Source organism: Mauremys mutica, chromosome 2, assembly GCF_020497125.1.
Source record: "Mauremys mutica isolate MM-2020 ecotype Southern chromosome 2, ASM2049712v1, whole genome shotgun sequence".
Taxonomy (NCBI): domain Eukaryota; kingdom Metazoa; phylum Chordata; order Testudines; family Geoemydidae; genus Mauremys; species Mauremys mutica.
In genome coordinates, this window is record NC_059073.1 from 8,053,755 (window position 1) to 8,069,527 (window position 15,773).

Consider the following 15,773-nt stretch of genomic DNA (forward strand, 5'->3'; position numbering starts at 1 on the left):
CCGACTTCCTCTGGAACACAAGTCAGAGAATTGCCCCAAAATAATTCCTAGAGCAGATCTTTTAGAAAAGTATCCAATCTTGATTTGAAAATTGTCAGCAGTGGACAATCCACCACAAAGGGAATGATGCCATTGCACAGCGTTCCACAGGGCAGTTTATGACTTGGTGCCTGCCAGACCCGAAAACATCTAAATAAGATGTGGCACGAACAAGGAGGCCTCCGGGGCATTGATGTTTAAAAACCACAAGCCTCTTTCCATTTATTATGCTCTAGATTCCTTTGTTGCTCACTGTGTGTTCATGTTTTGCTCAACTTGAAATAGAAACTATGAATGCTGTGATCACACTTTGCATTGACTGTACAGCACATGCTGGAAAGGATCTCAAAGCACTTACAGACAGCAATGAGGATACAATGCCCTTAAAGATACATGAGCATTAAAATCCTCATTTTGCAGTCTTCACTGAGTTTAAGTGATTTGCCTAAGGTCACATGGAATGTAATGCTGGAACCCAGATCTTTATGTTAATATGCCCAACTTCTGGTGATGAGGACAGAGAGAAAAGGCCAGATTTTTGAAATATTTCAGAGGAACAAGCTCTACAGAGGGCCTGGGCATCTGGATCTATTCATCCCCAGCCCCCAAAATCAGCAATATTAAGACTACACACACAAGGTCAGAACAAAAAACCCTCACTAACCAGTGAAAGAAGACGCCCAAGTTTTTATTGGGAGGGAAGAATCTGTTGTCAAGAAAGTAAAGCTGGTTGTAATATTCCATCAGAAGTTCTAGCCCCGCCTCGTTCCGGCTGGGAGTCCGCATGGCCTGTGGAAGAGGAAGGAAAAGAGTAACACATGAAGCTGTGGCTTTTAGACATCAAGAGGGGCGAAACAGTGGCAAGCACACCAACAATTAATGGGAGACACTCCCTGCTGATCAGAGACAGCATAAAGCTTGTGTGTCACTCAGTGCCACTTCAGCACTATTCTGAGGGCACAGAAGTGGGATTTAAGAGGTGCAGAGGCCTTGCCTTTGGCACAGGGGGATGAAATCCATCCCAAATAAACATATATCTGAGATTCTTTTACCATGATAGAAAATGACAGTACACCTGTACACTAAATGAAGCAAGGATCCTGGGGCGGGGGGGGGAATAGTATATGATCATAATTAAAGTCTGAGCCTATGCACTTTGATATAGGAGGGCTGAAGTAAGATTTACTGGCAAAGCATCTAACTTTTGAGTGCTTGACTTTGAAACCTTAACCTCCTTTTAATACAAGTTTTTGGATCCAACCATATAGGTCCATAGTTGGCACCACTTCACCCATATGAAGCCTAAGATGAGAGGAAAGGCAAGTTAGAGAATGTCCAACTCTGGGCTGGATTATTAAGATTGACCTCAGAGAATATAACATAAGCTTTCAGTTTGAAGGGTGTTTTTATTGCAGCCTTGCTAATCTACCAAAGCTTGGGAAAAATACATCTGATCAAATGCAGGAGTGGGAAGCAGCTCATTTTGGCTTCAAAAGGCAATTTGAGATGACAGATTTTAATAGATATGGGGTGGAACCATAGAGTTCCATTATTAACAGATCCAAAATTAGTCTTTTTCCATTCGAGCACTGGGCTTTTCTGCTCTAAGTTGTCAGAGGTTCAGATGGTAGAGTGATATTTTAGATAAATAATTCTGACGGTTGAACCATGGTCCAATTTTAATCTTTGCTCACTAGGGCACCAATCCTAAAGTCTGACTCATGACAACAGACCCTTGCACCAATACAGTATTTTGTAACCTATAAACTGAAGCTGCAACTTTTCCAACATGTGCTCCAGGGAATCCCATACCCCAACGATATAAAGCACACAAAGCACTACAGAACATCTCTTGAAGTTACGTGTAAAGATCACCCAGAGAATTAATGGATTTGCAAAGACGACCCATTTTCCTCCTGAATCAGCCAAAACAGGGTGGATTTTTGTTTTTAAACATGAGGCGCACAAACCTGCCGCAGCTCCATGAGCTCTTTGATTTCCTTTTCAAATGAGATGCCATCTTCTCCATAATGTTCACAGATGAGATCCTGGAAAAGGGAGGGTAAGGGGAGAGACAGGGGAAAAATAGAAGCTTTTGGTTTAGTTTGTTGGGTGATTTCTATGGCTAATGAACAAGCAACTGACCATCTCTCCTAGCAAAGGAGTAGATGCCTTTAGTAAACACATGGCAAACAATGCCAAGAGACAGTTCTGCAGTTCCACCACACTCCCTAACCCTGAAAAGCATCAAAACAAAATAAATGTTTATGCACAGGGGCTCCTGGAGAACTGGTTGGGCTCCCATCTACAACAGATTTTGGGACAGTTCTTTGGTAGCTTTTCCACTGTTTTCATCCCCTCTGTAAGTAAAAGCCCAGAGGACGTGATCTGGCCTATTATTTGCAAGGCTTTATAAACTGGTGTTACTGAGACACATAGGCCTTTTGACAATGGGTCTCCTGTTCTTTGCAAACAACTCATCTCAGACCTGACAAACTCACTATATCAAATACATTACTTACAGGGTATTTGTCCATAAAGGATAACATGTAAGGTCTCTGTTGAAAGCTTGCAACATATAGATGTTTATAAACATTGCATGATGTATGTACATGTGATATTTAAGGAATAATGTAACTATACTGAAGTTTATGCCTTTATGTTCTTAAGGTTAAAAGGAGTCAGAAGGATGACAGCTGATTCATTCAAGTGGGAGGTGCCACCCCACCTTAGTCAGCATGTCAACTCAAATAACTTTAAGCAGACTTACCTTTAATGGGGCCATTAAATCCATTTCCTTAGTCTCCTTTAGCCCCAAAGGAATCATAGGGACGCTGATAGATTCACTAAAACAAAAGATGACAGACAAGCAAAGTTTATATTTCCAGTCACTATTATCTTATATGTGTAAAGGATCCTCATGCTTCAGGCCAGAAGTGATCACCAGCTGGGGTCAGGAAGAAATGTTACCCCTGATTAGAATGGCAAAAGGTGCAGTATGTGGGTTTTAATTTTCTCTGTAACAGTCACTACTGCCAGTGTCTGAGACCAGTCGGGTCATTAATATGATCCGTTGGGGGCATTTCTTATATTCTTCTCTGGCCTACTTCAATGGCAGCCCAAATGCTATAGGCCCGAGTGTCTCCAGTTAATGGTCACGTCACCATGGTGCTGACCATGATTCCATTGAAGTCAAAGACAAAACTCCCACCTGACTTACAAAGGACCAGGCTGTGAGGGAGCACACAGAAGCCAGACACGAACGTTCTCAGCTGTGAAGGCAGTTTTGAAAGAACTCACATCAGGAACAGCATTTTACTTTATGAGGGCTTTGGGTGCATGTTTTGCAGTGCATGGGTTAGAATCTAGTGCTTTTAGGTTGCTATTTTGAATTTTAAAAAAGCAGCCAAAAGATCAGAAGCTGAATTGGCTGCTATGGTCTAAAGCAGGGGTTCTCAAACTGGGGGTCGGGACCCTGCAAGGGGGTCACGAGATTATTACATGGGGGGGGGGGTTGCGAGCTGTCAGCCTCCACTCTAAACCCTGCTTTTCCTCCAGCATTTATAATTTAAAAGTGTTTTTAAATTTAATATATTTAAATGTAATATATTTAAAAGTGTTTTTAATTTATATGGTGGGGGGGTCGCACTCAGAGGCTTGCTATGTTAAAGGGGTCACCATTACAAAAGTTTGAGAACCATTGGTCTAAAGTGTCTTAATGACCAGCTCTTGGGAGACAGGCGAAGATCTGAGCAAAGATCAGGGACCCAGCAACTCCTGGGTTTCAATCCCAGTTTTGACACTTAAGTGCCAAAGGGGGTGGACATCAAGATGGCTTAAGTTCCTGCCACCTATAAAACTGGGATTTAACATTGGCCTACAATCACAGGATCAGTTAATGTTTGTGAAGCACTCTGAAGATGAGAAGTGTTCATTAATGTGTGCCTTGTAAACCATTTACAACATCAACAGTTAAAAAGAGGATTTCTGTCAAGTAGTCTAGGGCTAGCATTTCAATGGTTACAAGATAACTATCAAGCCAGGGTTGCCTTTTAAAATTTGAAAAATCTGAATTTTAATTCCATGTCTTTGTAGCAAGCAGCAGGTCACCAGGCCTGCAGTACATTGCCAAACTATAAAGAGACCACCCCAGTCTAGGTTCAGATCAGGTTGCAGCAAAGCTCAAGCCTCTGAACACTAAAACCAAGAACTCCAATGGTGGGAAGTTCAGATTGTGACCTGGATACCAAATCTCCGTATTTGGAAGCATTTGGATCCAGAGGCTTGGTTTTGCCTATTAGAGATACAGGGCCCAATTCTGCACTCTGCTGTAATTCCATTGATTTGCAAAGTAGAGCAACTCCTAGTCACCAGGCGTGAGAGGCCCCCAAAGTACAGCCCTCGATTAGCAAGGTTTGGTTTGGGATCCTCTCCCTCCCCTCCCTTTCTAGGCAGTATTAACCAAATACAAGTGCCCCTTCAAAGTCCACGGTTATATCTGCAAATAAGATTCCTGTACAGATGAGAAAGTACAGCAAAGTGAGCCCCAAGCAATTATAATCCCACTTCTAGCTGCTTCAGTGATGGCCCCTTTGCGGTGTAAATCACAGATTGAGATTTTTCCATCAGACCTCCTCTTCTGCACAAACCACAACTTGCCTAATGGACCTACAATTGTTTATCTAAAGTTGGGAATTTATCTAATCCTCTTTACAGGGACATGCTAGCGCAAACACACAGAGCCTCCCAAAGGACTGGTTCAAAGAGGCAGGAAAGGCTAGTGGAGTGAGATCTGGAGGGGGTCACACAGGGTCAGGACCATTACAGTCAGTGTTTACACAATAACAGGTTATTTAACCCAGGTCTGTCATTAACACCAAGAGCTTATCAGCAGTTTCTGAAATATCACATGGTCATGAAAAATGGGTGGGAGGAAAGGGAGAGAAAAAACAAACATGCACATCTAGGTCTGGTCATACTTACTCAGTCACTGAATAAACAGCCTCCTGAGAGCTATAATGAGTGTGGAAAAGGGGTTATCACTTTTTCTCTAATGAGATTTCAGTTTGATCCAAATGCCACAAAATAAAAGAAGAGGGTTTTGTCTGGTGTTTTTTAAAACTACAGAAAACAGGATCTTTGAGGGCAGTTACAAAGACTAAGGCTATGTCTACACGGGCACCTGAACGACAAAGCTTGTCTTTCAGAGGTTTTTTTTTTTTTTTTTTTTTTAAACACACACACACACACACACACACACACACACACACACACACAGAAAGACAAAAGTTTTGCCAAAAACAAGGTGTGAACAATGCTTTGTCAGCGGGATCACTCTCCTGCTGACAAAGCTAATGCTGCTTGTTGGGGGTAGAAGTTTTTTGTCGGCAGGAGAGCTGACAAACAGTGGCTACAGTGTCCGCCTTTTAGCAGCACGGCTTTAGCGACACAGGTGTGTCGCTAAAAGCTGCATAGTGTAGACATCTCTTACTGTGGCAGCACTTTAACGTGGCTGTGTAGTTGCAGCACCAGCTCTCCCAGAGCTGTTAAAAAAAAACCCCACCCCCATGAGTGGAGTGGCACCCGGCTCTGGTGCACTATCTACACTGCCACTTTACAGTGCTGAAGCTTGCATTGCTCGGTGGGGGTGGGGGTGGAGGGGGGTGTCACACCCTTGAGTGAGAAAGTTTCAGCACTGTAAAGTGGAAGTGTAGACAAGGCCTAGGACTACTTGCCAGGAAGTCACATTAGCACAGGAGCAGAACGATATCCCCTACCTGCCTGGGGTGGTTAGGAATCACCTGTATCAGTTACTAATTTGGATGACTGAGTCCAGGGATCGATTCTGAACTCTTATTCACCTCAAGCAGCTTTTATGCAAGTAGTCTCAATTCAACTGCCCTGAATCAGGTGAGTGATCACCTGACCAAGCACTAAAGAGGGGAAAGGGCCAGATGTTTCAGCCTTCGATATTAGTGGTTGCATACCACTGGGGAAGAGGAAAAAACTCCACTGTTGGATATAGTTAGCTGCATTCAGAGGGCACCGTGTGGCCCCTGATGGGAGATGAGGGTGCTCACGGTGCTTCCCTACATTATTAAATCTAGCTCTTGTGTGCCCAGCATACGGGCAGGCCACCCAGGCAGACCCTGGGGGAGAGGTTCTGTTTTACTTTCACTATCTCTATAATGAGCTGCAAACTGAGAGCAGTTCATACTTTACCATTGCTTTCAGGCAACCCTCCTGCAGCATAAAACCTCCCCTCTGCTAACTCCACTCTATTCGAAACAAGTATTAGGAAGGAACAAGGGACATCAAGACAGCTACGTAGGCAGCACCCGCTGAATTGCTTTATAGTGAACCAGGGTGTGCGCACATGTGTGTGTGTGTGGGGGGGGTAGGTGCATTTCAAGCTCTGAGACTGCTGCACCATCCCAGATATTTATACCTCAGGCATTTCTTCCCTTCTCACCCAGATAAACAGCTCCGCTGAGACGTCCCAGCATGTTAGCTTGCTGCTGGCTAGGGTGCTAGAACTACCTCTACTGTGAGTCAAGCAGATGAGGTTGCTGGGTAAGCATCTCAAAGCAACCATGTGCTGCAATTAATGAAAGATTTGGCCTCTTTAAAAAAAAAAATCAAATGGGGAAATAAAAGCATGTGAATAATCCACTTCACAAGAAGCAAAGCAGCAAGAAAAGGAGGCTAAGCACCTATGTAGGAATGTTTTTAATTACTTTCATTACATACTCAAGCTTCACCTGCAGAGCAAATTGTGTGTTGGGGGATTCTGCTTACATACCCCCTGGTTTGAGGAGAGATTATTTTTGATACAGGAGTAGTAATGCAGGTCTTAAATGTATCAACCTTCTGTACCTGTAAAGCACCATCCATCTCAAAGCACTTTACAAGCATTAGCTGATAAAGCCTCGGGTTATTATCCCCATTTTACAGATGGAGAAACCCAGGCAGAGAGAGAATAAGGGACACGCTCAAGGCTTCAGAGCAAGTCATTGGAAGGGCTGATCCAGACCCCAGATCTCCCAACTCTCAGTCCAGTGGTACCCACTGGCTACACGGAAGCAAGACAACACTGACACCCCAAATGTGCAAACGGCAGGAACTGTATTAATAAGGCCAGTGTAATCTCCTCAAATCCAGCCCAGTTCTCAGCTTCCTTGCCTGCTGTATTCCAGCTAGGAGCAGGGGTATAATTTGTGTGGGAGAGCATGTAGGGACCGTTGCTTATATGGGCAGCTGCATATACAACATATACACACAGACCACATCCATTTCACCCATAGCCACACACCCCAATGTCTACTGTGAAGGAGGCATGGGGTAAGGTGGTCTCTCCACAACTTTCCTGAGGAATGGGCCCCAGCTTCCATTGTGCAAACGTATTGAGGCTTACTGCAGACTGAGCATATTGTTAGCTAAGTACAGGGTATTTATATTATGCCTATCACCATGGAGTGTGGGAGGGGGCTCAGGGCTAGGGCAGAGGGTTGGGGTGCAGGAGGTGAGGGCTCTGGCTGGGGCAGCAGGCTCTGGGGTGGGACCAGGGATATGGGGTTTGGTGTGCGGGAGGGGGCTCAGGGCTAAAGCAGAGGGTTGGGCTTGGGGTTCAGGGGGGGTGAGGCCTCTGGCTGGGGGTGCATGCTCTGGGGTGGAGCCAGGGATGAGGTGTTTGGGGTGCAGGCTTCCCCGGGGCTGCAGCAGGGAGAGAGGACTCCCCCTAGCCCTCTCCCCACCGCAGCGGTCTTAGGAGGAGAGGTGCCTCTCCCTGCTGCAGCCCTGCACACCCCAACTTGCTCCCTGCTCACCTTCTACCTCTCTCTTCTCCAGGCCCCTTAGAGGGAACTTAGGCTTTGACCATTTTCTCCATTTTCCTGGGCTCTGCAATTCTAGCAACTTTCTTGGTGACCTGCCTCCCGATAAACCTTACCTGTCATTCTGGTATACATCCACACAGCTGTTCAGTTCTTCTAGTTCTTCCTTCAGCAATTGCAGATTGGAATTAACATAGCTAAGCTCCAAGGCTACTGTTTCTTTTACTTTGTGATTACTTGTGGCCCTGAAAATAAAAAAGGAGACAGAACACAGGAGGAATTGTCTTAGGACGTGGTCCACAAGATAAAAACCACTGATCTACCACATTCAAACCACAAGCCTTCCGCTGCCAATAGAAGAACATGCACCACTTTATGCATATAGGCTATTTCAGAGTCTCTCAAGGTGCCTTCCAAACTAATGAGTTAAGCTGCCGAATACTCCAGCAAGGTAGAGAAATGTTATTCCTATTTTGGAGTGAGAAACCGAGACCCAGATGCCCAGATCTCTCACACTGGGTCAGTGACAGAGCTGGGAGGGAACCCAGTAAGCATGTTTGCTCTTGGACTCCTGCTCTAACCACTACATAACCTTTGGTACTTCCATCGAGCTTCACAAAATGCATTTTGGAACACAAGCTTTCCAGAGGCTGAAGACTTTCCACCTATGACCAATGATGGAAAGAAAGGAGTTAGCAGGCAGAGACAGAGGTTGAAAGACAAAAGAGCAACTTGGCGGGGGGAGGAGGGGCAGGAGGAGGACAAGGCTCTGTGTGATGCAGCTGGGCCTGCAGTGGGACATGGTATCCTGACCCCCTTTCAGATTCTCTTAGGAGATATTTATTTCCATCAGTGTCCCCAGCCTAGCAACTAGGAGTGCCCAGCAGCCTGTTCTGCTAGAGGTGGCAGCAGCAAACGACTGCCTTCAAGTGAGGCTGCACACGATCTCAAACTGGAGTATTTAGTTTAAAAAGACAAACATGGGCAAGTATTGGTATTTAACTCTGCGGGAGTTTCTCAGAATTCCACGGCATGGAACAGGGCAGTGGTTCTCAACCTTTCCAGACTACTGTGCCCCTTTTACGAGTCTGACTTGTCTTGAATACCCCAAGTTCCATCTCACTTAAAAAATTACTTGCTTACAAAAATCAGACATAATACACAAAAAAGTGTCACAGCACATAGTTACTGAACAATTGCTTACTTTCTCATTTTTACCATATAATTATTAAATAAAACCAATGGGGATACATATATTTTACTTCCATTTCAGTGAGATACTGGAGCTGGTTTTTCACTTGTGAGCCTTGTCATTTGGCAGTCAGAGAGCAGCAGCTGCTGGCGGGGCGCCCACCTCTGAAACCACCACCACCACCACCAGCAGCGCAGAAGTACGAGTGGCACGGTATGGTATTGCCACCCTTGCTTCTGCGCTATTGCTGGTGGAGGCACTGCTTTCATAGCTGGGGGGTTGGAGAGCAGCAGCTGCTGGATAGGGCATGTGTGTTTGCAGTGCAGTAGGACTATTTTTTTAAATCCCGCTCCGGTCCCGCCCTGCAATACTCACTCCCACTCCATCCTGCACTGTTTGTTGAATTGTTATCTGGCTCCTGCAGGATCCCAGTCCCACTGCAGGGCTCTAGAGCCTGTTATAAAACCAGGCAAATATCTAGATGAGCTGACTTACCCCTGAATGACCTCTGCGTACTCCCAGGGGTACGCATACCCCTAGTTGAAAACCACAGGTCTAGGGCACCCAGTACGTGGGATAGGGGCAAGCTCACATTTAAAAAAAAAAAAAGTTGTTTCCTGGCATTTTAAAATCATGATCTTTTCTGCCTTATAACATCAGGTTTGAACATATGACAGAATGCAAACTGGAGGGGAATGGAGGCAGGGAACACGCCAGGCCCTTACAGATAAGTATGAAGACATCCTTTTATTATCATTAATGATTCATAATACACTAATGCCCAGAGTCCCCAAGCAAGATTGGGGCCCCACTGAGCTGGGTGCTGTATGAAAATACACACTCCCTGCCCTAAAGAGCTTACAATCCAAATAGACAAGAGAGAAGATGGGAAGGGAGATAGAGGCTCAGGAAGATGAACCGAGTAGCCCAAGGTCACAGCAAGTCAATGGGAGAGCCAGAAACAGAACCCAGGTCTCTTGAGTTCTAATCCAGTGACCTTCCCATTAGAAAGCATGGCCGTTTTGTCCCTATATGCATGATCATACAGAAATTGCTAAGAGAACATTTAGGTTGCGAAGTCAAGCCCTCATAAGTTAGAAAACATCAGAATTAAGGGACTGAAGTAAGGTTGTTGCACAGGCAAGTTTGTGTGCATGCGCCATGATTAATCTTGGCAGAACTCAAGCCGTATTTTATTTTTTATAATTTGGACAGATGTGTTTATTTTCAAGCATTTTTTCTATTTATCCATTTAAATTTTCATAGTTGTGAAAAATTATAGGGGGGGAGCAGACAATAACCGATGTTGAGATTCAGAAGTTAAAGCTTTATAACTGTTAAAACAAACATGTTGAAATATATAAAGTAAATATCCTTAAGTCAAAAAGTTCAAACAGCATTTTGTCTTACTTTACCTCTCTCTAAATTGCTATCATTGATGGACTTTTTGCCGATTTGTGTGTGTATGGTGAAATTGACATTTACCAATAAAACCCTAATCCTTCCGCACCTAATGATGATAGTGTATGATCATGTAATTAAAGATTATTTTTCCCAACAGGACCCCTGCCTTACTCAGTGAACAGGATGGGCCTGCTTTGGGGATTAATCAGCACTGTGAAGCGAAGGAGACTTGTCTGTAGGACCTCTGGCCTCATTTGCTGCAGTTGTTATAAGGTGTGTGGTGAACAAGGCAGGGGATTTTAGGAAGAGAAAGCATGGTCTCACGATCAAGGCACTGAATGCTGCTCTGGAGAACTGGATTCTGTCCCTGTCTCCGCCACAGAGTTCCTGTGATACCAGACAAGCCAGTATCTCCAATACAGGCTCAAATCTTATTACACATACACACTTTCAACTGAGATTCCACACAATTTTTAGCTCTTTTAGGTGTAATTCTTGGATATGAAAAGTGCAGCCTTTCCAGTGCAATTAGCAATATATTGCAGCTCAAAGCCTGTTCTCTGGTCACTCAATAGCAGCATCCTGCTGAATGCCCTGCTCTCTCTCCCATTTATTTAACATCAGCAGATGTAAACATGAAGAATGGATTTCAGCTGCAATGAGTTGCCTGCTTTGATGAGACAGCTTTTCAAGCCAATTGCACCTTTCTTATCAGCTCAGGGGAAAAAAAACAAAACAAAACAAAACAAAAAAACACAGGAAGAGAGAACCTGGTGGCAGAGGAAAGCTGACAACACCTAAACTGTCTGCTGAAACATGTTCTAGTCTCTCACGCTAAATCAAGTTGGGCCTCTATTCAGCTGAGTGCAGTCAAAAAAAGGACAAGGCCATACCTCAGCCTGGCTCAGGGCTAAGCCTCTGGCAAGTTGTGTTCACAAATGCCATGATCCAGTAACAGATAAAACCATCTCAAAAGCACAGGGGTTCTAAGTATTCTACCATCTATTACTTCTTTCCGAGTACAGAACAGAAGTAGTTATTGAACACTTCTGCCTCTTTTGCATCAAGATTGAGAATTTTCCCATACTTGTCTATGCCATTGCTACGATTTCATTTGTTCCCAATATATTTAAAGAATTGTTTGTTATTGTCTGTAACTGGCCATTGATTGTTTTTATTGACATTTAGCTTCTTTTATCAATTATCTGCAATTTCTAATTGCTGGCTTGTATTCTCTGCTATCAGCTTACCCATTTATTTTTCTCCCATTTTTTCTAAATTGTTGCTTTCACCTCCTTTTAACCAGGATGGATTTGTAACGGAAGAGGCCTTGTTTCATGAATGCAGAATTGGGGAGGGAGGGGAAGAGGGTTTGGATATATGAAAACACTTAGCTCTGAGTTTTCATTTGCATGTTTACATCTAAAATGTTTACTCCCAGTGAATTTTGCTCATTTTTTTCAGCTTTGGGAAAAATCAGCCTTTTAAAGTACCAAGTGTATAGGTTACAGTTCAGACTATATTCTGTTTGCAAATGAAATTAGCTAGGCAGCAGCACTTCAGAAAGGTCTGGTATTGAATCTATCCATCTTAGTTAGGACATGGTACCTTCCATATATTGGTGCAATCCCCCAGGGAATGGCCAACCATTCATTAAGGGTGAAATTTACCTTTGTGCAGAATGTCAGCACAGGGCCAATGCACTGCTTAAAAGAGTTTCTAGTTTTCATACTAGACTCTGCACAAGAGTGCATTTTGATCTCATTAAGAACATACCTTATATAACCATGAGTCCTGGTCAATCTGAGGAGTTATCAAATGTTTGCTTAGTTAATTCTTTGTACAGAGATATTAAAAATATGGTTTATTGCCAACCTCTTAATCACTTCAAATTACTTTGCTGAGCCAGTGGTATTTGAACAAGACAGGAAAAGGACTTTCATTGTTTAACTGTCTCAGTCAGTTTATTTATCCATCAAACAAAACCTGCTACACCATGCAACAAAACTGCATTTTATTTCAAACACACCATTCACTGCAGCTTCTTAGAAAAGAGGACTGACACTCCAAACAGATCATTTTAAGGAGTATGGTTGTGTCTACAATGGGAACTTGTCCTAACTCCAACAGCTAATGTCCAGCCACCCACATAGCTGTAAACCCTGCTCAACGGTAAGCACCACCAACTAGAACAAGTCACAGCTTTCCTTGACTACATTTTGGGTTTGCACTGGTAGACAAGGCCTAGAAGTCTTCAGTGTTAACCACTGGAGAACAAGGTCACATCCTTAAAGCCATGGAAAAACAGCAATACTTTACTAAAATTACTTTTAATTTCAGATGATTTTATGAGTCAAGTTTTGGTTTTCCATTAACTCCCAAACTTCAAAATCTGAGATTTCATGGCCAACCCCTGCTCAGAAGGGACCTGTTTAATCTCAAAAACAGGCTCGCCAAAGAAAGTTAGCAGTGGGAAAGGTGCTCAAACTGCTGAGCCAAACACTTCAGCGGCCTGAAAAAGAGCAACATCGGGGTGTTTTGCTTCCTAACTTGACCCAGTGCCCCTGATACTCCCCAACAAAGTAATTAAATTGCCTGTGTTTTGCCTTGCATTCCTTCTAGCTCCCCCACTCTCTCTGCCCTATGCTGGATTTGAAATGCCTATGTTAGGAGGAGGGGAACTACTTGCTGCCCGCATTCTTGGATGCCCTATGAATGGCAGGTATCATCACTCCAATTCAGGATTTTGATATAAACAGCACAGCCTGGCACATTCCTGCTGACATGGAACATTTCTCCTTGGTTTTATGAAGCAGGGTCATGCAGAAAAGAACACAGCAAGATTTCAAGTCTTTTTAATTAGATGAGGCATAACATCCAGGAGCAACCTAGAGCTTGTCTATATGGTGAGGTACTGAGCACTATGGGGGTGTGATTTTGATATACACTAACGTGTTACGCATTAATTGATCCGTGTAGACCCTGCTGGTGCATACTACAAATTCCCTAGTGAGCAGCAGCAGGGTCTACACAGACCAATTAATGCACAACATATTAGTACGGTTAGAAATCACTTCCCCATGGTGCGCATTACCCCACCATGCAGAAGTGGAGGGTGAGAAGTGGCCAGAAGTTGAAGCCACCAATAAAGCATTACCAGGTCAGCAGCACAACACAGGGTTATGTTCTTCCTTTCTGGTTTCTAGTCATGCTGCAAAAGGAGGTAAGGGAAAAGCCCACACCAACAGACTCATAATTAACAGGGAGAGTCTTACTCAGTCACCTTATCTATCCCCCAATTAACCAGTATAGGAAACAGTGATGGAATATCCAGAATATACTCTTCCCCTCTCCAATACAGGTACCTAGTAACCCCAAGTCACTAGTCTTTGTAAGCGAACAAACGGACATGTTTCTAGTGCACATGTCATTGTCTCCTGCTAGAGAGGAGCATAATCAGTCTAAGCTGAGAGGCAATTCAGCACACAGGTGTTCTAGCATTGGAGATGGATCAGTGCTCACTTGAAGAGGTTTTCTGCCCCAGCTCGCATTCTCATCTCCTTGTTGATCTGTTGGTTAATTCGTGCGCGGCGGTGCTGCAGTTTGCTGCGCTGGGTCTGTGCAAAGGGATCACAGCCCTGCTAAGAGAAAAAAAGATGGTCACAATATATCCTGTTCAAACAGGACATCTTCACCAAACTTAGAACAGCCTTTCTATCCCACCCTGCTATGCCACCAGCCTCATCTGTTTCTTCTTCAAATCCGCCCTGGAGACTCATTGCTTCTGCACTGCCCACAAGCAGCGAGTCAACAGATAATATTTTAAAACAAAAGCCTCTGCTATTCTTTCTTCCAGGTCCAATCATCTTTCTTCACTTTGTGTTAGAGTGCCAAGGACAATGACATGGCTTAATAATAAACACATATGGTGTGAAGTGTAGTTTTAGTTCATAACAGGTCTACACAGCCGACGTTAAAGCGCTGCGGCTCCAGTGCTGGGAGGGCTGTAATAAAACCACCTCCGCGGGGGGGAATAGCTACCAGCACTGGGAGCCGTGCTCCCAGCGCCGAGGCACTATCTACACTGCCACTTTACAGCGCTGAAATTTGCATGGCTCAGGGCGGGTGTTTTTTCACACCCCTGAGCAAAAAAGTGTCAGCATGGTAAGTAGCAATCTAGACAAGGCCTTAATTTCACAACAGTTTGCTATCTGCTACCTACTGAATATTTCAGTCCCCCTCTTCCCTTTATCTGCACCATTCTTAGAAATCTGCATCTAACCCAGACGGTTCCAACTATCACTATCACTTGCTCCCCCTTCTACAATACTGAATGACACCACTTGCTGACCTCCGTTCCCTTGATATCAACACTAGCACGATATTTCAAATGCCTCAGCCCTTTCAGCAAATGACAATTAATAGTCACACTGACGATCACTGCAGTAAGCCACCTACTGAGGTTATTCAGCTATTCAAGCGCTCTGGGAAACAACGGAGCCTTCTGAAAGTGTGTTATAGTGGTCTGGTACCATTGTTGCTTATACTGCCTGGATTACTAGGTGAATATCCAGGTAGTTTAAAAAATATGGGATCTTTCAGGAGATAATATATGTTGTCTCTTTTACAGGACTTTATCAGATAGCCATAGCATGAAAGATTTAGGAAGCCAGCCCTGGAAGCCTCAGATCACAGTAAATCTATAATTGCAGCCCAGACACTAGCATCCTGATTTTCCATGGGTGACAAGCTCCTGCTGAATTCAGAAGGATCTGAGCTTGCTCAGCAACTCTGAAAATCAGGGCATTACTTTTAAATGTAACCCATTTATCACTTTTATTCTCTCCTCCACTCCTTCCTGGTGCACTCCACGCCAAATTTATACATTGGGAGTGAGAACAAGAAGATAACAACAGATATAGCCAGAGGGGGACGGTTAGCTGTAAGGAAGAGGGGGGGGACGGATACTAGATCGACAGGTCATACTGGTAGTACTGTGTCCCTACCGAGCGGGGTGAGAAGAGTGAGAGGAGCCCAACAGCAAAAGGTAGGATGTTTGTTCACCAATGCGAGAAGCTTAGGTAATAAAATGGAGGAACTGGAGCTCCTGGTCCGAGAATTGAAACCGGATATCGTAGGAATTACCGAAACATGGTGGAACGATAGCCATGACTGGAGTACAGGTATGGAAGGGTATGTGCTGTTTAGAAAAGACCGATGCAAAGGTAAAGGTGGGGGAGTAGCATTGTATATCAATAATGAAGTGAAATGTAATGAAATAACTAGCAATGCAATGGTTAATACGG

At 44.0% G+C, this 15,773-nt stretch overlaps 1 protein-coding gene across 6 annotated transcripts in view; it reads right to left on the bottom strand.

Moving 5' to 3' along the window:
• The window catches only part of RHPN1 (rhophilin Rho GTPase binding protein 1), a 62,553-nt gene that overhangs the window by 25,781 nt on the left and 20,999 nt on the right, over positions 1-15,773 (bottom strand). For 3 of the 6 annotated variants that reach the window (XM_045003554.1, XM_045003550.1, XM_045003555.1), the window contains exons 2-6: positions 13,990-14,108; positions 7,988-8,116; positions 2,810-2,885; positions 2,010-2,087; positions 704-828 (exon numbers count right to left, since the gene is read on the bottom strand). In XM_045003554.1, the coding sequence (XP_044859489.1) occupies positions 704-828; positions 2,010-2,087; positions 2,810-2,885; positions 7,988-8,116; positions 13,990-14,024 (443 nt within the window). In that variant the 5' untranslated portion in view covers positions 14,025-14,108. The remainder of the gene's footprint in view (positions 1-703; positions 829-2,009; positions 2,088-2,809; positions 2,886-7,987; positions 8,117-13,989; positions 14,109-15,773) is intronic. The other 3 variants (XM_045003552.1, XM_045003551.1, XM_045003553.1) reach the window with 1 other exon arrangement.